The sequence below is a fragment of the Pseudochaenichthys georgianus genome, chromosome 5, assembly GCF_902827115.2.
Source record: "Pseudochaenichthys georgianus chromosome 5, fPseGeo1.2, whole genome shotgun sequence".
Classification (NCBI taxonomy): domain Eukaryota; kingdom Metazoa; phylum Chordata; class Actinopteri; order Perciformes; family Channichthyidae; genus Pseudochaenichthys; species Pseudochaenichthys georgianus.
In genome coordinates, this window is record NC_047507.1 from 14,607,996 (window position 1) to 14,630,914 (window position 22,919).

General features: G+C 45.2%; 1 protein-coding gene and 1 pseudogene across 1 annotated transcript; one reads left to right on the top strand and one right to left on the bottom strand.

The window, feature by feature from the left end:
- The first annotated feature begins 5,056 nt into the window (after positions 1-5,056).
- Positions 5,057-9,557, top strand: LOC117446147 (sodium- and chloride-dependent neutral and basic amino acid transporter B(0+)-like; annotated as a pseudogene).
- A 585-nt stretch (positions 9,558-10,142) lies between these two features.
- LOC117447183 (acidic mammalian chitinase-like) lies at positions 10,143-18,659 on the bottom strand. Its single transcript, XM_034083856.1, has 11 exons — positions 18,627-18,659; positions 18,487-18,516; positions 18,185-18,386; positions 18,021-18,077; positions 17,761-17,926; positions 17,348-17,472; positions 17,132-17,255; positions 16,868-17,050; positions 10,771-10,890; positions 10,537-10,675; positions 10,143-10,456 (listed from the first exon to the last, which is right to left on the bottom strand). Exons 1-11 carry the CDS (start codon positions 18,649-18,651, stop codon positions 10,164-10,166), a joined length of 1,464 nt encoding a protein of 487 aa, XP_033939747.1. The 5' UTR covers positions 18,652-18,659; the 3' UTR covers positions 10,143-10,163.
- Between the last annotated feature and the right edge of the window lie 4,260 nt (positions 18,660-22,919).

A 22,919-nucleotide genomic window follows, 5' to 3' on the forward strand; every position in this document is an offset into this window, starting at 1 on the left:
GAAATGATACAGCACCTGGGACAAAACGCAAAGACCTGGCTCCTGGAGATGCTGAACACATGTATGGCACAACAAAACCATACCTCCTGTCTGGAGAAAGGCCAAAGTGGTTGCAATCCCCAAACCCGGCAAAGACCCATCATCCCCAAAGAGCTACCGACCCATTTCCCTCCTCTGTATCACTTACAAGCTCTACGAGAGGCTGCTACTCCAACGCCTCATGCCACTCATAGACACCAAGCTGACTAAAGACCAAGCTGGTTTCCGTCCTGGCCGCTACTGTGCTGGACAGCTACTAAACCTCACCCAACACATTGAGGATGGGTTTGAAGGAAAACAAATAACTGGAGCAGCATTCATAGATCTTTCTGCTGCCTATGACACTGTCCAACAATGGTCAGGAAACTACTGGACATGACTGTTGACCTGAATCTGTGTCAAGTCATCAAAAGCCTCCTCAACAACAGGCGCTTCCCCAGCTAGAAATGTTTGGTTCTAAAAACATTCTGAGGATGTTACAGTCATTGTTCTAGGAATGTTTTAAGCGGGAAGTTTTCTTTTGGTTCCCAGAACGTTCTTCTGAAAGGTAGGATAACGTTCTCTAAAAACATTCTTAAAATGTTTGGTGATAACCTTCCTAAAATGTTTTTGATAACATTGTCAGAACATTATGCCCTACTGTTCTTAAAACGTTTTCAGCAGCAAGTTAGATTTTTTTATGTTGCCAGAATGTTATTATTTTAGAGAAGGATAACATGCTTTATGTTTAAAACATTATGCAAATGTTCTGTGGTAACAATTTACTAAAATATTTTTACATTATTAGAACATAAAGTCATAATATTCCTGTAATTGTTCAACTCAAAATTCCTGGGTAACTGGACTGACCACTGTGGTCATTAGGATGATTTTGATAGTTTACTTAACTATTGGAATTTGACTATTAACACATGTACAAGGATGACTCGGAATCAGCTGGTGAAAGTAATATTTCTTTATTAGAAAAGGGGAGCTGGGAGTGGAGGTTGGTTATGGCAGCAGTGGGAAACAGTTGTTACAGGGTGGGAGAGGCCTGGCTAGTCTTGGGAGTGTGGAAGGCCATGGATTCCTCCTGGGAGAGACATACAAATGAGTGTGAGGCAAAAGCAGGCAAAGTTGTCAAAGAATATGCTGGCAAAAAGCTAGAGCGGCACGCAACAATCCGTTCACAGCAACAATCCGGCAGGGAATGAGTGCATAGTGTGGCTGATGAGCAGGTTGCAGGTGTGGTTGATTGGAGATTGCTCCCAGCCGTGTAGAGCAGACCAGCAGGCAGGGGGCTGGGAGAGAGAGAGACACACAGTAGAAACAAACACATAAAAACACTAACGGGTTTAAGGGACGGGCAGTGATAGTCGGTCCGTTCTTCTATATGTCTGTCTTTGGTTGTGTTATTCGATCCATATGACAATATAGATATGTGCATAAACAACAAAAACACTTGGGGTATAATGTTCGAACAATGTTATCACCAAACATTTTAAGAATGTTTTTAGAGAACGTTATCCTACCTTTCAGAAGTACATTCTAGGAACCAAAATGAAACTTCTCGATGAAACCATTCCTAGAACAATGAATGGTAACATTCTCGGAATGTTTTTAGAACCAAAAATGTCTAGCTGGGAACTCAGACATGCCTACGCAAACATGCAATATCATGAATTACGTGCTTGTTTTTTAAAAAAAAATGAAAATGTGGTGACATCAGATTTTTTTTAAACATCATTTTCAAACAAATGCAACAAGTTTGTTTTTTTAAAGCGCACGACAAATAAATCTGACGTTGACCATGACTGTGTTAATATTTCGCATCACAGGAACGTTTTTATAAAAAAAGAATAATCTCCTGAAAACATTATCCAAATGTTGCTTTCAAAATGTTCTTCTTTGGTTATCATCAAGTCAAATCAAGTTTTATTTATATAACACATTTATAAACGATTTTTGGTCGAGCCAAAGTGCTGTACATATAATAAAAATAGCCTACAGTAGAGACACTTTACAGCAAATACAACAGCACAGATTGTTCAGAATATCAGTATGAGAAAAACGACACCCTCTGTCCTTAGACCCTCACATCGTACAAGGAAAAACTTCCGGAGAAAACCCACAGTTTAAGGGGAAAAATGGGAGAAACCTCAGGGAGAGCAACAGAGGAGGGATGCCTCTCCCAGGACGGACAGACGTGCAATAGATGCCGTTTGTAAATCCAAGAGATAATACATTTTACAGCATATAGACCGAATGTTAGGAAATGCATGTGTCTGTAATAAGAAGATGAATCCACGAGGATGTCAGCTACAATCTTGTGGAAGCCATCAGGGAAGCAGCATGACGAGACCCAAGGCAGGACCGCAGAGACAGGTTCAGCCACGACCCGAAGTCCACGACTTAATCCAGAACTCAGGATAGAGGATCCAAGACACAGGACTACAGCAAGAGGATCAGCCTCGACTCCAGATCCCGGCGTAGATATCTATACAAAACAAGAAAAAAAGATTTGGCTGGGTTTATCGGAACAAGAGAATACACAGACACAGACAGAGAGGGAAAAGGTCATTGGATAAAAGTTATTCTTGATAACCCTCTAGAAAGATCTCATGAACTTCTCCACTCAATCTATCAAGACCCGAACAGTTCTATTAGATACAGATAAGAAACAGAGATAGGGAGCACAACAACCTATCTCTTCGTCAGATGCACTCCCCCGCTTATCTAAGCGACTCTGTACCCCGTTACCCTCTACAAGGCCATAGACCAGCATAGGGAAAATGGGGGGTGGGTAAGGGTAAGGGTTTTTAAGAATAAACCGCAAGGGTCTAAAGGGAAAAAAGATGAAATAAGGTACTATATTTTAAGTAATCCTATCTACTATTCCTATATTCGAATAATGTATAAACTATTTTAAAAATACTTTATGAAATCCTATGTTATGTTATAAATATTAAAATAAAGAACAAAATGAATAAATAAATAACTAAATAAATAAATGAATAGATAAATAATTAAACAAAAGCCAGAGAGAAAAAGTGAGTTTTAAGTGTTGATTTAAAACCCCCCAGGGTCTGGGCCGACCTCACATAAAGGGGCAAAGTAACATTGAGGGAATGTTTTATAAAGAACATCTTTAATTAGTTACCCAACAACATCCAAAACACATCCTTAGAATGTTGGAGGCAAAACGTTCCACCTTTGTCAACATATCACATTAAAGGAACATTTTATTAAACACTTTGTCATCTCAGGCCTCAATAACATCCTGAAAACATTTTCAGAATGTTGCTTGGAGAATGTTCTTCATTTATTATCATGCAACATTGAGGGAACGTTTTATAAAGAACATCTTTAAGGTGTTACCCCTACAACGTCCAAAACACATCCTTAGAATTTTGCAGGCAAAACGTTCCACCTTTGTTAACATATCACATTAAAGGAACATTTTATAAAAAAAACTTTCTGTCATCTCAGGCCTCAATAACATTCTCAAAATATCCTCTGAATGTTGCAGTTAAAACGTTATGCCTTAGTTAACCTTAAACCTTATAGGAACATTATTTGAAAAAATAAACATCCTAAAAAGGTTCTTTGAACATCAGATTAAAACGTTTCTTTATAACCTTATTAGAACCTGTTGGTAATGTTAGCCAAAGTTGTGAGAACGTTCCCCGCTAGCTGGGTCTACGTCCAGTTAAATGACCAGAGGAGCAAGTGGAAAGCCTAAAAGAATGGCCCCCCTCCTGTTCAACATATACACAAACGACCAGCCATTACCCCCAGAATGCCAGCGTTTCATCTACGCAGATGACCTCTTCATCACCACCCAACAAGTAGACCTCCAGAAGAAGAAATGTCAAGCTACTACAATAACAACCACCTGAAACCCAACCCATCAAAAACCCAACAATGCAGCTTCCACCTGAGGAACCGAGACGCTAAAAAAGAACTGAGCATCACCTGGGATGGCCACAAACTGTCCAACCATACGCATCCCATGTATCTTGGTGTTACACTGGATAGGACACTCTCCTTCAAGAAACACCTGGAGAACACCAAAGCCAAGGTCAACACCCCGCAACAACATCCGGCGCAAACTAGTGAACTACAAGTGGGGCGCAGATCCACCAACAATCCGTGCAACTGCCATGGCCCTGTGTTTCTCTACAGCAGAGTATGCCTGCTCAAGCTGGAGCCGATCACGTCACACCAAACTGGTCGACACAGCCTTGAATGACACCTGCCACATCATCACGGGATGCGTTAAGACAACACTTGTCCCGTGCCTCTATGCGCTAGCCGGCATCTCTCCCCCGCACATCAGACGACTAGGTATCGCTCAAGATGAACGGAGAACACAGGAGACAGACATCAGACACCCCTTGCATGGCCACGTAGCACCCCCACGCAGGCTCCGATCCAGAGCCAGTTTTGTGCAGACAGTCATGCCCCTCCAGACAACCAAACAAGCAGCAAGGACCAACATCTGGGAAGATGAATGGCAAGGAAATGACACACGAACTCTTGAATGGCTGGACAGAGGAATCACACCAACAGAATGCCTCGCTAGTGGCCACGACCTTGGCTGGACAACCTGGAAGTCACTTAATAGACTGCGTGTGGAACAGGGGAGGTGCAAAACACTGATGAAAGTGTGGAACTACACCACAGAAGACACGTGCAGCCGTGGATCAGTGCAGACAATGTCCCACCTACTGGAATGTGCCGATGCCCCCCGGTGCAGTCCAGAAGACCTGGCAGAACCTACCCCATCAGCTGTGGCCTGTGCCCGATACTGGCAGAACGACATCTGAGATTGCTACGGACTCGAAGAAGAAGTACAGTACCGTAACCAAATATTGTTACATCCTCAGCCCTGCAGAGAATTGCTAAGAAGATGTAGGTCAGAGAAGATCTGAGCAGTGCAGGAACATCAGCTAACACCCAGTACACAGCTGTGACTTTGTGTTATTTCCTAGATGTGCCCAGAGGATTGCATATCTCAAAGTCATCAACAAAGACAATGATAGCAATGGTAGGATCTTCTCCAGAAAATAACTGTTTATTGTAATAATAATTGTTTTAAAAATAAATGCCATCAGAAAATTACCTGTACTGAGTTTCAGCATTACTTTGAGCTTCTCTGTCATGCAAGATCAAATCCTGGATCTCTTTCCGGCTCAACAGCTGTAGCATCGACTTCTGAATGGGGACATACCGGAAGCTTCTCTCTCCTTCACTACTAAGTACATACTCCACTGGTTCCACCCTTTATATATACAGTCTATTGTGCTTTGAGCAGGACTCTCGTATAGATGAAGGTGATGAGAATCCTGAGCGTGGAAACTGGACCAACAGAGTACATGCTCTCCATGATAGGCTTCGCTGTTGGCCTGGGAAATATCTGGAGATTTCCATATTTAACCTATAAACAAGGGGGCGGTAATTATTTACAACAACAAAAATGATGCCAGTGTTGTAAGTACTGTCATCATCACTAAAACATGCTGTCATGCCTGTGAGCAGGTGCCTTTCTCATTCCCTATTTCCTGATGTTGGTTTTATGTGTAATTTCTCTTTTCTTCTTGGAAAATGCAATTGGTCAGTTCTGCAGCCAGGGATCCAGTTAACAGTTGGAGAGCAGTGTCGATAATGCAGGGTAAGCCTAACAGTAGATATGTTAAAGACTGCAACCTTCAGTTATTTGTTTTAATAATGTAATAATAATGAAAAAGAAGATTTTCAATAGTGGCTTTTCGGTCTTCTTCTGCCTAAAAGAAAATAATGATTGTTGTAGGTGCTCAGTGGGGATAAGAAGTAAAACATCTTTCCAAATAACTTATTAAAGTGTATAGTCCAGCATTATAGTCTGTTATCTTCTCCAGGTGTTGGCCTTTCCGTGATTTTAGTAACCATGTTTATGTCAATTTACTGCAACCTCATCATCGTCTACAGCCTGTACTACATGTTCGCCTCCTTCCAGTTTCCTCTGCCGTGGTCCAACTGCCTCAGTCTGCCTGACAGTAACTGCAGCACCACGCCTATAGGTGCTTTTATTATTTCCATATTTTAAGGAGTTGAGGATCAAACCTGCGTTTATGTTGAAATGACCTTGTTCTTGTGCACTTTACACCTCAGACCAAAGCTTAAGTAATGCTTGTAAATTCTCACTTATTTGGTCTTTTTTCTTTTACTTCTCTAGTGTACTGTAATGTAAGTGGCGTTTTAGTGACCAACTGGACTCAGGAGAACACCACCTGTCCTTCATCTGACACAATCACAGTTCCCATGCAGAGCCCAAGTGAGCAGTACTAGGAGTAAGGATTACACACTACAAACACAAATTCGCCCACTTATCATAAATGCTGTGGCTGAATGCTCAGATGTCTCTCCTCCTCGGCCGTGTGGCCCTGCAGAGATCCAGCGGCATGGATGAAACAGTGCTGCAGTGCTCATCAGAGGCATCAAGTCATCTGGCAAAGTAAGACAACATCCACCCCAAGTCCTTATCCACATTATCTGAATATCCACTCACCCCGTACATACAAAACAACAATGTACATGCCATGGTTAACTTTGCACTTTTAAATATCTTATAAATAAAGGCAGTTGCATAACTATATCATGAGATCACACGTTCAGAATATGAAATCATGTCTTTTGTCTATCCAGGTAGTTTATTTTCCAGCTACGTTTCCCCATGTGTTGATCTTGCTGATCAGAGGTGCGACACTAGAGGGAGCCAGAGACGGGATAGAGTTCTACATTGGTTCCCAAAACAATTTGACTAAACTGACAGAAGCACAGGTAGGTGCATACGTGACAATGCTAACATACTGATGTTCAGCAGGTACAGTATAATGTTTGAATGTTAATTATCTTAGGTTAGCACTTTTACATACTGAAATGCACTAATTAGCTCTCAACAAAAAGCTAAGGGTTATGGCAATGTCATTAGGTTTGATGGTGAATATTGGAAAATATACATTGTGAACTGATGATGGTGCTAGATGAAAACTTGTTTTGTGATCAAATACTTTTCTCTAATACCACAGATTAGATTGGTGCTAGATACAAAGTTCAAGCCTAACCCAAACCTTACCCTAACCCCATCATCTGGGAAACATGCATGTCTGTACACTTTTTTAAGGCAATCTGCCCAATTTTTGTTGAAATATTTCTGTCTGCAAATATTGCCATTCCTTCAGTCATGCCGGTAGCATGGCTAAGAAGAGTTGAGTTGTCCTACAAAGGATGTCTTATATCACTCTCTTAAGTCATGTTGGTGTGTTTCAGGTCTGGAAGGATGCAGCAACTCAGACTTTTTTTCCCTTTCAATTGGTATGGGTGGAATTGTGACTCTTGCTTCTTATAGCAACTTCCACAACAACATGTTCTTGGACTCAGTTGTTGTAACCCTCTTAAACCATGGTAGGAAAATACATTTGAAGCACTATTTCAAAGCTGAAGGATATTGTCAGAGTTTATTTAAGACATAACAATACCATGTATAGTGCTGTGCATAGTACACTATGTCAGTTTACAGTTGGACCATTGAGTCCTCGGAGAGAGTCATCTACAGCTTCCATTTTCTGTAGCAAGATTTAAGGTGTATAAAACGCCTTGAGTGGCACCTTTGATATACAGTGTGAGAAATTCTGTAAGCTGTCTCTAAATTTGGAGTGACTATTGTAATTTTCTGTTACAGCTACGAGTGTATTTGCAGGCTTTGACATTTTCTCAATTTTGGGTCATATGGCCCACATCTACGGAAAGCCTGTTGCAGCAGTGGTGAAGGAAGGTCGGCATCTTTCATATAACTGACTGATTGAGACAAGATGTCAAAAATCTGCTATGATGTTCTTTTCTGAAAGTGCTCTATTGTTGTACAGGATTTGGCCTGGCATTCATTGTATTTCCAGACACCTTGGCTAAACTTCCCTCTTTGGTCCATCTTAGTTTTTTTTATGTTCATCATAGTTGGCCTGGACTCTCAGTGTAGATGTTTAGGTGAGATTGTCATTTACCAGTGGCTTTGCTATCATACCTCGTACCCAAAGCGCCTTTTTCTACACACTGTATCTATGTCATATCAACAAATCACTGTAACTGTTTAATTGGCTCATGAATTCTCACCTCTCTTCTTGTCTTTTAGAGGTGCTCACCACCTGCCTGTCGGATGCTTTCCGTGAAAACTTCAAATCCAAACGTACCTCATTGACTATTGGGACATGTGTCACTGTCTTCCTCTTGGGCCTGCCATGTGTCACAAGGGTACACCAGATCTACTGGCAGTGGATATATGAATTCTGTCAGATATATTATCCTTGCTAACTGTGTGTGTGTGTGTGTGTGTGTGTGTGTGTGTGTGTGTGTGTGTGTGTGTGTGTGTGCGTGCGTGCGTGCGTGCGTGCGTGCGTGCGTGCGTGCGTGCGTGCGGGCGTGCGTGCGTGCGTGCGTGCGGGCGGGCGTGTGTGTGTGTGTGTGTGTGTGTGTGTGTGTGTGTGTGTGTGTGTGTGTGTGTGTGTGTGTGTGTGTGTGTGTGTGTGTGTGTGTGTGTGTGTGTGTGTGTGTGTGTGTGTGTGGCTTTGGTGGAGAGCATGCATGTTGGTTCTTCATCAGTCCATGCATCCTTGTTATGAGTACAACATCTTAGTTTTCATTTTATTTTTTACATGTTATACTGCAGTAATTCCACCTTTCTGATTTAATAAAATCAGAAAGGTGAAGGCTCTCGTTGCCTTAAGAAGGCAGTCAAGATCCTCAAGGACCCACACCACCCGGGTAACGAGGACTTTGTACGGCTGCGCTCAGACGGGCGCTTCTGTACCATGTCTTCCCGGACAAACATACTCAAGTTTAGTTTCTTTCCCAGGGCCATATGTGCACTTAACGCTGCTAATATTTAAGTTATCATGTCTTCCGTGCAATACGAGGGGAATCGTGCAATTTAATTTATTATTTATTTATGTACATGTACATGTACATTTAAGTCCCATTCCTTGTTTTTATATTGTCTTGTTGTTGCGCATTGGCACCTTGAGTTCACATTTAAATGTTGTTGTACTTGTACAATGACAAATGAAAGATCTTATCTCTTATCTTATCTCTTATCTTAATAGTTGCTATTTCTGTCAGTTGACATTAAATCTGAAATGTGGGCATTTACTCATCCATTTCGGGCTATAGGCTCAGGATGCCTTTAATGAAAAGGATTGGATGTTGTATTTACCAATACCTTTATGTTTAGGTAATCTTGGTCTGGTCTTTCATAGCCTATGTGCCCCCATCATATGGAAATGTCCAGTTTCCAGACTGGGGTTTGGATCTTGGATGGTGCATGAATGCGTTCATGCTTCTCTGGGTCCCTGCTGTCGCTGTAGGAAACTCCTGCAAGGTGTGCATGTTGTCTATACAGGAAGCATTTAAAGCAGGGATTTTAATGAGATGTACTTTTTTTCTTCTTTTCTCCTTATTGTGCCATTCTTCCCACAGTGTCTGAAGTCTTTGTGTGCTCCCTCTGAGGAATGGCATCCTTATCTTGACATTCATCTGGAGAACACTACTCAGAAAATAATAAACAATAAGCAAATGTGAATGTTAGACCCGGAATGTTCCTGCCTCTACAGAATGTCTTAATTTGTCATCACATTGGCATGGGAATTATGTATGTTCACTAACAAATGTTGCGGAATTGTTGTAATGTACTGAAGGAAGCTGCTGGTGCTGTCACTGTTATTTTACAGTCATGTTCGTCTTGACTTATTATACACACACTCCATGTTCTTGCTGTTCTGCTCTGTGCAATGTTGCAGTTAATAGATTGTTGCATCATGTTGGAAGAAACATTTCTGTTGCTCATGCTTGATGATCACAGTTATTCTGCATCAATACATTTATTTTCATTCTGTGATTTTTGATGTAATGAATTGACTGATTAAAAACGAACAGGACACACACAAAAGATTCAGATATCTAAAGTTGCTTTAAATGTGATTTTTATTTTTGGTTACATCAGTAACAGGTGTTACAGAGATCTTCTTGAATTGGCCTCATGTGGGTGGTTTTATGTTACATGATAGTTGACCCAGCTACTAAAACAACCAGTTTGAAGTTCAACCATGGGTAGTTTAAGCCCAGTTGCAGCAGTTGCAGCTGGTGTCGAAGACCAGGTTTGTAGCACAGTGCTGGTCGTAGGTTTTTCCATGGCTGCACTCATAGAAGTGGTTCTTGTTGGTTGGGTTAGGGTAGAGTCCGTTAGACTTTCCAGCGCAAAAGCTAGTGCTGCTGCCACCACTGCTGCTGCCACCACCGCCAGGCACAACAGCGGTGGGATGGACAGGAACAGCGGAGGGATGGACTGGAACATTGGTGGGATGGGCTGGATGGACTGGAGCCAGGGGCTCAGTACGAGATGTGCAGGCTGGGGAGAGAAATACAATAATTAAAAGTATGTAAACAACCAAAAAAGGCTTTTTATCAAGGTGTGTTTTGTATGCATACAAGCTCCAGTTCCCAGTCCGCTCTTGATGGTGTTGATCAGGGGGTATTTTCCCTCGCCGCAGAAAGTGCCACTGAAGTCATCCAGATCCAAACTCCACACCATGGCTCCACCAAAACCGCTCTGCTTCAACCACTGAATCTATAAAGCGGATGACAGGTATAACCAAATGTTAAATAACCTTAACAAAAAGGCTTGTGACAGGAATTTAAATCGTGAAAAATACAACCTCATACCTTAGCCTGGAAGCTCTTAACATTGTCATATCCAACCCAAGTTCCCTGTTTGAAGGCATATGGCACCTCCTGGATGCTGTCCCAAGCCAGAGTGGCTCCTTGCTTCAGGAAAGTGCAGATCTGATGGGAGAGGGTGGTTTAAAGTTAGGCATCTAGAAAACACAATATTGTTTGTTTGTTTTTAGCCTGTATTTATCCAGGTAAAAAAGAGACCTGCCGCACATTGGTTACACATGTAACAGAATTACAACAGAAAACGATAGTTACGGCTGTAACTACGGTTCTGTGAGTCCCGGATGACCGCCAGAGGCGGTGCTTTAGCACTGGATATGTCCATCGCGCGCATGCGCAGCTCGAGTACCAATAACAACAAAGTCACCTGTGACCCACGTGACACCGGCTACATCAGCCGGTGTCGACAGAGGATCTGTTCCCAGAATCTTCTCGCGAGCACACAAGAATTCTGAGTGACAGGAAACTCTGGCGGTCATCCGGGACTCATAGTACCGTAGTTACAGCCGTAACTATCGTTCTATTTTGTCCCTACTGACCGCCAGAGGCGGTGCTTTAGCACTGGATTACCTATACCAACCATGTCATGAAGAATCCAAGCACTTACTCACCTAGTTGGATGCAGCGGAGCTTGGCCACAAGACCACCCCCAGGGGGTGAGGAGTGGCGACATTGACCCGGTAGAACCTGGAGAATGTGCCAGAAGATGCCCATGACGCCGCGGCGCAGATGGTCTCCAGGGGCACCCCTCTTAGGGCAGCCCACGATGTTGAGACGCTTCTTGTAGAGTGGCATCTGGCCCCTGATGGCGGGGGGCGGCCACTGGCCCCATAGGCATATGTGATGGTATCCACCACCCAGTGGGACAGCCGCTGTTTCGAGAGAGCACGACCCTTCCTAGTGCCGCCATGGCAAACGAAGAGCTGCTCTGACTGTCGTATACAGGCCGTAGCATCAATATACGCCCTCAGGGCACGCACAGGGCACAGCAACTCAGGTGTGCCACTCTCCTGTGGAATGTTAAAGCGTGCCAGCTGGATAGGCCGATTGGAGTGGGCTAGTGGAAGCACCTTGGGCAGGAACGCCACATTCGGCCAGAGGGTGACACCCGAGCCATCGGAGTTCCACCTCAGGCATGTACTACTTACGGAGAGGGCATGAAGCTCTCCGACTCGCTTCCCTGAGGTTATGGCAAGCAGAAATGCTGCCTTCAGGGACAGCCATTTAAGCCCGACCTGGGCCAGGGGTTCGAAGGGAGGAGATGATAGGGCATCCAACACTAGGGGCAGGTCCCAAGCCGGGGCCCTTGGGGTGCTAGGGGGGCGCTGCCGTAGAGCCCCTCTTAGAAAGAGGGACACCAACCTGTGGCGCCCCACTGTGGCGCCATCGACTCCGACATGTCGGGCAGAGATAGCAGCCATATACACCTTCAAAGTGGAGTGAGAACGTCCACTATCCAGAAGGGACTGCAGAAACTCTAAAATGGTGGCCACGGAGCAATGTCCCGGATTCTCAGCCTTACTCACACACCAGTGGGAGAAGAGCCTCCATTTGCACTCATACTGTGCCCGAGTGGATGGAGCTCTGGCATTCAGGATAGTTTCCCTGACAGATGCCGTGACACCGCTCAACAGTGGGTTGGGCCCTGCAGAGGCCAAACCCAGAGCTGAAGGCGGCGAGGATCGGGATGCCAAATCTGACCCTTGAGCTGTGACAGAAGGTCCTTCCTGTCGGGGAGACGCCACGGTGGGCTGCAGCAGAGACTGCGTAGCAGTGGGAACCAGACTCTCCCCGGCCAGTGGGGGGCGACTAGAAGGAGCCTGTGCCCCTGAGTAAGGACCCTCTGAAGCGTCTGAAGTATCAGAGGCAACGGCGGGAAGGCATACAGGAGAGTGTCCGGCCAGTCGTGCGCCAGGGCATCCTGACCCAATGGGCTGGTCACCTCCGTCCAGGAGAACCAGAGGGGGCAGTGCCTCGACTCTTCCGAGGCAAAGAGGTCCACCTCGGCCCTGCCGAAGAGGCTCCAAATTATCTCCACCACCTCCGGGTGAAGCCTCCACTACCCCGGTGGAGGCTTGCGCCGTGAGAGGAAATCTGCGACCTGATTCAGGTCCCCTGGCAGAAAAACTGCCCGCAGACTGGTGAGGCGGGGGAGCGCCCAAGGCAAGAGGCTCTGCGAAACGCGGAGCAGCTGTGCGGACCTGGTGCCCCCCTGGTGGTTGATTTGGGCAATTGCGGACATGTTGTCCGAACGAACGAGCACATGCCTGCCCGCCAGTTGGGGTAAAAAGTGCATGAGTGCGAGCAACACCGCCCGAAGCTCCAGCACATTGATATGGCGTGCACCTTCCTGGGCAGACCACTGACCCTGCATGGTCCTGCCCTGCCACACCGCACCCCACCCCGAGAGACACGCATCCACAGTGACAGTCTCCCGGCGGGATGGGATGGTGCCCATGGGCACACCCATCAGAAGATAGGCCCTGTCCCTCCAGCGGGACATAGAGTGGAGGCACCGCTGAGACACCCTGACTCTCTTGTGCCTGTGCCACTTGGCGTCCAAGTGACAGCTGTTCAGCCACATCTGCATGGGGCGCAGTGATAACAGGCCCAAGGGCACAACGGCTGCGGCAGCTGTCAGTCTGCCTAAGAGCCGGAGGAACTGTATGTAAGGCACCCTCTTGCCCAGTCTGAAGATGCGAAGATGGTGGGAAATGTCGTCCACACGACGAGGTGTCAAGTAGGCCCTCATGGTGACCGAATCTAGGACCATCCCCAGATAAGTGACCTGCTGGGAAGGGTCCAGGAAACTCTTCCCGGTGTTCACTGTCAGGCCCAACCGGGCTACGTGGGATGAGAGGCGCGCCGTATCCTGGGCCCCTTGGGCCCGGGACGGCGCGCAAACCAGCCAGTCGTCCAGGTATGGCAGGACCTTCATGCCCTGTGCCTGCAGGGGAGCGAGCGCTGCCTCAACAACCCTGGTGAACACCCTTGGGGAGAGGGAGAGACCAAAGGGAAGCACCCGGAACTAATAATGTCGGCCCTGAAAGGCGAACCTCAAGAACTTCCGGTGATGGGATGCAATTGGCACGTGGAAGTAGGCGTCCCTCAAGTCCACGGTTGTGAACCACTCCCCCTGTGTGACAACACGAAGGGTGTCTGCTGTGGTTAGCATATGGAAGGGTAGTACCCTCAGGAATCTGTTGATTCCTCTGAGGTCCAGAACTGGACGGAATCCGCCGACTTTCTTGCTCACAAGAAAGTACGCCGAGTAGAACCCCCCGCCCTGCCGCAGGGGGTCCACTGGCTCGATTGCGCCTTTGGCCAAGAAGACGGACAACTCTTGGGCTAGAGCTAAGGCCTTCGCCGGGTCCTTGACAACTGTCATTCTGACCCGGCCGAAGGCTAGGGGCCGGCGTCGGAACTGCAATTCGTAGCCCTGGGTTAGTGTGGAAACCACCCAAGGGTCGGAAATACAGGCATCCCAGTAGCTGAGCTGCTGCTGGGAAAAACAGCCGACGACCGGCCCCGGGACTTCAGGGCCTATCCCCCCGGCCCCTGGAGCCCCTTGGGGGGCGCCGGTAAGGCTCTGAAGTGCGAGGCCGCCTGGAAGCCAGGCGACCTGGGGCACGAAAGTCATTGGCCGGTTGAGTGGGCCGCTGGGAACTCTGCCGACCACCCCAGTAAGCCGGTGGCTGAGTGCGGCTGCTAGAGCGGCCCCTGGGCCTGCCGGGAGTGGCCGCGGGTCTGCGAAGACCCGAGAGCTTCTGCCTGGTCTGCCTCACTTGGGCAGCGCGCTCCAGTGTCTCCAGGGCAGCTGACCCAAACAGCTCCCCTGGCTCGACTGGCACGCTACGGAGGACTCTCCTACATGTCTCCGTTAGTGGTGACTGGGCCAGCCAAACCTGGCGACGAGTCTGTACCAGAAAAGACATAACTCGTCCCAATTCCCTAGTCATTAGGGCAAAGGCCTGCAGTGATGCATCACTGAGGCCCAGCAAAGAAGGCTCGGCCGGAGCCTGCTGCAGCGAGGCGGAGACGGCCAGCATTAGATGGGAGAGGGAGTTCCCGATACGACCCATGCGTGCCGCTGCGTCGTAGGCCCTACAGAGCAGCCCATCCGTGACCCTGCACTGAGGCTGAGGGCACCTGACCTCAGGCCTTAAAGCCTCGTCAGGAGCCAGAATCAGGGAGGCGATGGCGGCACGCTAGCAGCCCCTATACCGGGCCCTGGCTGAAGGGCCACGAGGAGCGACTTCATCGTGTCCATGTCGGTAGCTAGCTGATCCACTTTAGAGGACAGCCTGTTCCTAGTCCTCCTATTGGGGGGTGCACCCATGGCCATCGCTCCCTCAAGTCACCAGGGACGGTCGAACTGATCTGGGGGAGGATGTGACCAAGAGAGGTGTCCGTTGGCTGCCGCCAGACGTTCCACCTCAGTGATTCTAGCCACTCTGAGTGCCCGGGGCATGCAGCTACAGTTCATGCAGGCCCCTACCGTGAGAGCTTCCCTTAGATGCTCGAGGCCGAGGCAAGAGGGGCAACGGTCGTGGCCGTCCTCGGGCTCGAGAGAAGCCATACAGGCGCTACATGAATGAGCCATTCTGTAGGTAGCCAGATGCAGAGAGGCTGGGAGCGGGTGCGGGAACACAGCCTTCACCAGCTACCTGCTTAAACCGAAAACACAAGGCAGTTTAGCGTCTACCAGGAGCGGGGGCGAGAACACTGCCTTCACTGGTTAATTTACAGACGAATGCCAGATGCAGCGTAACCGGGAGCGGGTGCGGGAACACAGCCTTCACCAGCTACCTGCTTAACAGAAAAAAACCAGGCCGTTTAGCGCCTAACAGGAGCGGGGGCGAGAACACTGCCTTCACTGGTTAAATTGAAGACGAACGCCAGATGCAGCGTAACCGGGAGCGGGTGTGGGAACACAGCCTTCACCAGCTACCTGTTTAACGGGATAAACAAGGCAGTTTTAGCGTCTACCAGGAGCGGGGGCGAGAACACTGCCTTCACTGGTTAAATTAAAGGCGAATGCCAGCTGTAGCTAAAGAAAAAAATACAGCACGGGAAACTCCGGTGCTTAACCCGGCATCAGCCGAGTGGCTGCAGCCGCTACTGCTAACTAGCCAACAAGTACAGCTCAATGCTAATGAAGTTTAGCTCAATGCTAATGAAGTTTAGCTCAATGCTAATGAAGTTTGGCCCAACGCCGCGGCCAAAACAGTACAAAAGCACAGCAATACTCCTGGGAGAGGGAGCGAAAACACCTCCGTCACCAAAAGACTCAAGCCCAAATCAAATAGACAGAAATCAGGACAACTAGGCTGGGAGAGGGAGTAGAAACACTGCCATCGCCAACCAAGCCGACACCAACCTGTCCGAACGAAGTCTCTGCGCAGCCAGCCAAAGCTCCTGGAGGACGGGTAATCCCGCGGCCCCGACTGGATGAGTCGCGAAGCTACACGCAGCCAGCTGTTTGCAGAGAATCCTTGACAAATGTTCCAAACGAACGAACGCTGTAGGCTACAAAAAATGTAGCCAAGGTACTCTCGCGCAGCGAGAAGATGAAAAGGAACAGATCCTCTGTCGACACCGGCTGATGTAGCCGGTGTCACGTGGGTCACAGGTGACTTTGTTGTTATTGGTACTCGAGCTGCGCATGCGCGCGATGGACATATCCAGTGCTAAAGCACTGCATCTGGCGGTCAGTAGGGACGAAATAGAACAAAAGGACACATACAACATAATGACAGGGGTACAATTTACAAACCTATACACAATGACAGGTACCAGGAGTATCACATATAATTTCATCCAGCTGTGCTTTAAAATGATGCAGGGGAACCAAAATGCTCATTTTCAAAATGTTTTGCAGATGAATATGTATTTCCAAGCTAGAGGAGCTGCGCACATAAAAGCTTTAGTGTCTAAAACAGTGCTAGCACTTGGCACATGTAATAAAAACACATCCTGGGATCTTAGGCAATAGCTACTTGCGACTCTCTGTGATATCAGTGAGCAGATGTACAGTATGTGTTCCTGTCTTGAAATAATCAAGCATAGAAAAATAAGTTCAAACCTCATAGTAGGCCCAGAAGCCAGCCTGACGGGTGAAAGGTCCAGCAGGTCCGGGTCCACTAGCGGGAGCTCCCACAGCGGTGTCGGAGCCAGCCAGGCGGAAGGTGTGGCCGTAGGTGGGGAAACCAACCAGCAGCTTTTCAGCTGGGGCACCATTGCTCTTCCAGTAGTTCATGGCATAGTCCTACACATGAGAGACAGGTCAGTGTGATAATCTGTTCTGCTATTTCATTTGGATTGACTTACAGCAGGAGCCCTCACTCACCATATTGAAGTAGATCATGGATCCCTGATCAGAGGGGCCCTTGAACAGAGGGCTGTTCTCTCCAACATTGTGCTCCCAAGAACCGTGGAAGTCGTAGGTCATGACATGGAAGTAGTCCAGCACACTGGCAAACCAGACATGGGGTTTAAATGTTCAGTTATTGCTGTCTTCAATAGAATAATTGTAATGTTTGCATGTGAATGCTTGTGTACTTACGATCCAATCTCGGCAATCTGGTATCCAGATTCGATGGTTCCCTTTCCAGCGGACACAGCAGCAGTCACCATCAGACGGGGACGGTTGGTCTTCTTGCCCTCAGCCTCAAAGGCGCTCAGCAGCTCCTGAAGATGGGCAACAAGCAGTGAAGGAGAAACAGTTACAGTTGCTGAATAATTGCATTTTCAAGGAAGGATATGTATTTGTAGATTATAACCTCAATTGTAATGGCATTTGATGATTATATTTCAACATATTACCCAATTAGAAAAATAAAATAACATATCTGGGACAGATTTCTTGGCCAAAGCCTTTTATAATTGCAATCCGTTTATACACTATAACAGCGGTAATGGTGGCTACCTACAAGCTGAATTTGTCTAAAGACAGGAATTTATAGCAATAGGACTGACCTGGACCAGTACGGTGTAGCGCTCCTTGTCTGCAGCCGGGGATCCACGAGAGCCAGGGTACTCCCAGTCAATATCCAGACCATCAAACTCGTACTGACGCAGGAACGTGATCACGCTGGTGATGAAAGTCTGACGATTGGCAGCAGAGGAAACCATAGCTGTGAACCTGTAGACAGGAAGAAAGTCAGAGTGGTTCTACATGCGCTACACGTTTCTATTGGCAAGAATAATAATTAATAAAATAATTAATTTCCACTTACTTTGCAGTGCCAAAGTTCCACCCTCCGATGGCCAGCAGAGTCTTCAGGTTGCTGTTCCTGCAAGCAGCAAAAACATTTAGTCTCTACATACATGCCTATGTCTATTAATGTGTGTCGATTCGGCCTGGAGTCACACAGTATTTAGGATGTGTGTGTGTACTAACTGGTTCTTCAGGTTCTGGAACTGTCCGTAGAGTTTCACATCGTCCCACTCGTAGGTCTTGATCGCATTGCCGTCCATTCCAGCGAAAGCATAGACGAGGTGGTCACAGAGACATGGGTCGATGTTGGCGGGGAAATACTTACCTGCTCCAGGACGATACTGTCCCCAGTTAGTGAAATAACAGGAAAGGATGTAGGATGATCCTGAAACATAGGAAAAATGTGCTCTTACCATGAAACCTTTTTACAGTGAATGCATCTAGAAATATCACACCAACACTGAGTGGATCAAGTCTATAATTACCTAGCTGCACGTGCAGCAGGAGAGCCAGTCCTGAAACAGATTAAACATAATTATAGAAGGGTAAGGAGCAGGTTCAGGTACAAATGCAAATTAATCACAATGCACAAGTAGCAAAGTATGAAAAGTTGCTATGAGCTTACCAACGCAGATAAGTAGCTTGCCCATGTTGCCTTTGTGAAAGAAACTAAGGATCTCCGGATTCTTTTATACTCCTGGTTTCCTCCCCATATCTACAGTATTTGCAATCTATGTATGATATGTTTTGTCAAGTCAGGAAAACTCAAAAATCAAACTCATTTATTTGTTTGATCAAGACCAGTGTTGCACTGGAAAAAACGGGAGGCACTGATAACCTTCAGGTTTCTTGAGATAATGATATAATCCGATTAAATAAGATTTCCAAGGTTATTGTAGTCGACAAAAAAGACTCCAATGGCAGATTACATTTCAGTTTTTTAGTTTACTATTCAAGTTCATGTGCTATGTCTACAAAGGTCTTCAGTATAGTGAGAACATTACTGGTTTATGAATATTTATAATAATTATAAATTAAGTTAATAGTTATTTGACAGCAAAATGTGGGTTGCACAATTTTCTATCTACATGAACTGTTTGATACTGATATTTACTTAGTTGTCCTTACGTTAACTCTGCTACATCACTCTCAAACAATATTTAGTATCAGCTATTACTATGTCCAGCAATGTTAGTCTGTCACCTGCGCTGTCCGTCATACTGCAGTGCAAAGAGACCTTTCCCGTCCTTGAAAGTATCATAGCAGTTTGGTAATTGTATTGTAGTTGTGACATAAGGCATGGCATTTGGTATATTCACAAATAACCCTCTCTGGAAAATCCTAAATTGTAGAATAGTTTGGCCATTAAAATGCTTTTTGATTAGAAGTATATTGTACATTTAGAATCGATGTCCAGTGTATGTGTAGGATCATAATAAAACCGGAAGTATTCCCCTCACTGTCAAATTATTTTACAGTGATATCTGCAGTACACATCAACTAAAAAACATCAGTTTATCCTTGTTAATTACAACATTGATTGGTTTAAATTTTGTACAATGCTTTTGCTTTTTGTGGTTTGTTTTTAACAGTGTAATACAGTTAATTATTCAAAATGTTAGAGTTCCTTATTTTTAAACTGAAACTTGCACTACTGTTCACAAATAAATAACAACAAACCTGGAATTATGCATTTGGGACTTTTTTTTGCTTTTGCTTTTTACCGAACCCGTACCGACAGTGACCCCCAATCCGAGGTACGTACCGAACCGTGAATTCTGTGAACCGTTTCACCCCTAGTACTTATATGATTCTGTTTTCTTCAAGTTTGTATCTTGTTGGTCGAACGCACTTATTGGAAGTCGCTTTGGATAAAAGCATCAGCTAAATGCAATGTAATGTAATGTGTTTTTCCCCTTCGATTCGGAGAAACAAATAGTTTTTCGGAGTTTAGGATGGCCGAAGACACTACACTACCCATAATCCTCAGCTATCGTTTGGGACTACACCATCCGCTTTGCTTGACAAACCCCCCCCCATAATTAGAAGTTGCCAGTATTAAACTGTGTACATCCCTGGAGGTTTAGGGAATGGGAAACACATTGGTGTTATCACATTTAAGACGTATAATTAATAAATGGGTGAAAATTGCTTGTCCATAATGGGCAGCATTACTATGCCCACATGACAGCTAAGGTCAGAAGAGCTTAGCTGGTCTTATGTCTGCACTCTAAAAGCAAATGCTTTGGCTCAACAAAGAAAATCAACGCAACAGTTTGCATCAATGTTTATTGAGTTATGACAACTTCTAATGAAATTGTCTTAAACCAACAGTTATTTGAGTTAGGGGAGAAGGCTTTTCCTCCACAATCAGAGGTGTTTTTAATGACCACTTACTTAATAATTGGTGGCATAAACACCATTTTTTAAGTTGATTACTCAAAAAATTAAGTTGTTCCGATTAGTTTTACCACATTATTTAAAAGGAATTTTAAGTTGTATGTATTTAATTACCCTCATTCGGTATACAAGTTTTTGAGTTGACAACCTTTTATAAATTAAGTTTCTCCAGATATACAGTCCAAAAATGATAGGCAAGTAACTTTTTTATTTTGAACTGCAGTTGTGTATTTCAACACATGATATTTAAACCTTGAGGAAAAAACTTTTAAATTGCCCCACAAATAATAAATAAACATATTAGTCATATTACCATGGGAAATGAAAGGGGACACAGCAAATACATTCTGCTGTCACATCAAAGTTAAACTTTTTGTTAAACTACAGTAACAAACTTTCCAAAAAATGTAAATAAAGTTTTAAAAAAACAAAAAGAACTGGCCACTTCAACTGCCATTTAATTTACATTGTAATATCACAGTTAGGGCCGCCCCTCCCTACAGGCCAATCACGCAGGCTGCATGGGGCCCCGCCTTGTGCAGGGGGCCCCGCTCAGAGGGCCTCAGCTGCTGTGTGCAGTTCTCCGCACCCACACCCCCCAAACCACACCCACCCCCACCCCCCCCCCCCCCCCCCCCCGCAAGAGTGAGAGAGGTGACAAGGGGAGCACGTCTGTAACCCGACACCGTTGCAATGAATCAACATCTGACCAATCACGGCTTTGATACGGCCACTAGTGCAGATGAAGAGATGTCGGTGAAAAAATAGTTTCAGTCCAGCGCAAGCAAGAGGGGAAAAAAACAAAACATGAAGAAACTAGAGCATCACTCGAAGGTGGGTTATTGTATGAGTCAAATTTACAACTTGCGAATGTTGTATAAGTCAAATTGACAATTGCCATATTAAAACATCAGCTGCAATTCACGACATGAAGAAGGCAGTCTCTGCAGAGCATATAGGCTAATGGAGATGCAGTTATTTCCAGCATTTTATATTTAACATTCATTTAAGTATGTTATGCCTTTTATCTGCTAATGTACAGGAGGAAGAGAGATAAACTGTCTGTCTAGTTGGCTTACATAACAGTTAAAGTTTACAGCCTAAAAAACATGGAGCATTTTTCCCCCTTTTATTCATTTGTATGTCAATTTGCACATTTCATGGTGATGCTCAGCCTCTCCCCTTAACTCCTAACAGTCATCATCATGTCAACCACAACACAGAGAAATACTGATAGAAATGTGTGTGTAGTTGTTGATACATTGCTGACACATTTTCTGCAGGTCTCCCTTGAAAAAGAGATCATTGATCTCAATGGGATTTTACCTGGATAAGTAAAAGTTTTGAATTGAATTGAATTGACAGAGGGAACTACATTTGAATACAGATTTAAGAAATATCAGTTTTTGTAATAAGCATGTTTTGTCTTGACTATTACAACAATATTACAATACAATAATATAGTATTTATATTATTGAATTGATTATGATTATTAGTAGTAGTAGAAGTAGTTTATTTGCATTAATTATATTGTAATCTTTTTGAGGCTAGTATTTGGCAGGAAATGCAGACGTATTCACTTGTACGCATACTGAACGACATACATGCACATTTACCATTTACCTCACTGTATAAAAAAGTAACTGTGTTGATAATAATAATAAACAGGAATTATATTTGCAAAGTAGCCTACTTTGTTTCCAAAAACATTTGTTTTACTCCTGTCGGTAGGGGGGGGGCCTCATCTCACAATGTTGCTTGGGGCCCCAAGTTGGCCAGGGGCGGCCCTGATCAAAGTACACTCACTAGACTCCCCCCTCCCTCCCTCCTCCCGCACATGCCCACACAGGAAAAACCAAAAAAAGCTTAACAAGATAACTTAAACAACAGAGCCATGAAAATAAACATAAAAGGAAAAGAAAAACAAACAAATCCCATCTTTTCTTGACTATCAGCTTTTCTGTAGAACATAACTTTTTTTTTCTGCAGAACATAACCCAAGTCTACATGGAATGAACAGCCAAGTATCCAAGTAGCCAAGTATCATGCTGTGGAACTAGTGGAATCTTCAGAAAATACTGAACTTCAGACTCATCACTTTTGACTGGTTATATTTCACACAGGCTCCGCCCTCTACTGGACTCTATGGGTACTACTCCCTATCGTGCTGTGCGTGCTTTCACCAACCTGATCTCACCAGAATGCGTGACTCCACCACGACTCCTTAACACCACAATGCGTGGTGGAGTCACGAACTTTGTTACATTTACGTGTCGGCACCACGCAAACAACCCCAATGTAAAGTGAATGAGGCTCCTTTGTCGTGGTGCACACACGCATTTCTACAACGTCCAGCAGTGAGCTTTTATTCTATAAAACGTTTTTTTAAATCTACTTTATAGCTTGTAGTAACTCACGAGAGGCTTCTTTTATTTTATTTGTATTCATAATAAAAAAAAAATTCCGTCAGAATGTAAAAATTACATTAGTTACGAATTTTTGTTCTCAAAAAACTGC

Bases quoted from the DNA above. Each gene is read 5' to 3' on its own strand.
- LOC117447183 (XM_034083856.1), bottom strand. From the start codon at position 18,651: ATGGGCAAGCTACTTATCTGCGTTG. The intron at 18,387-18,486 runs GTAATTATAGAC...CCTATGTTTCAG, and splicing joins CCTGCTGCACGTGCAGCTAG to GATCATCCTACATCCTTTCC. The intron at 17,256-17,347 runs GTAAGTACACAA...CTGGTTTGCCAG, and splicing joins CAGATTGCCGAGATTGGATC to TGTGCTGGACTACTTCCATG.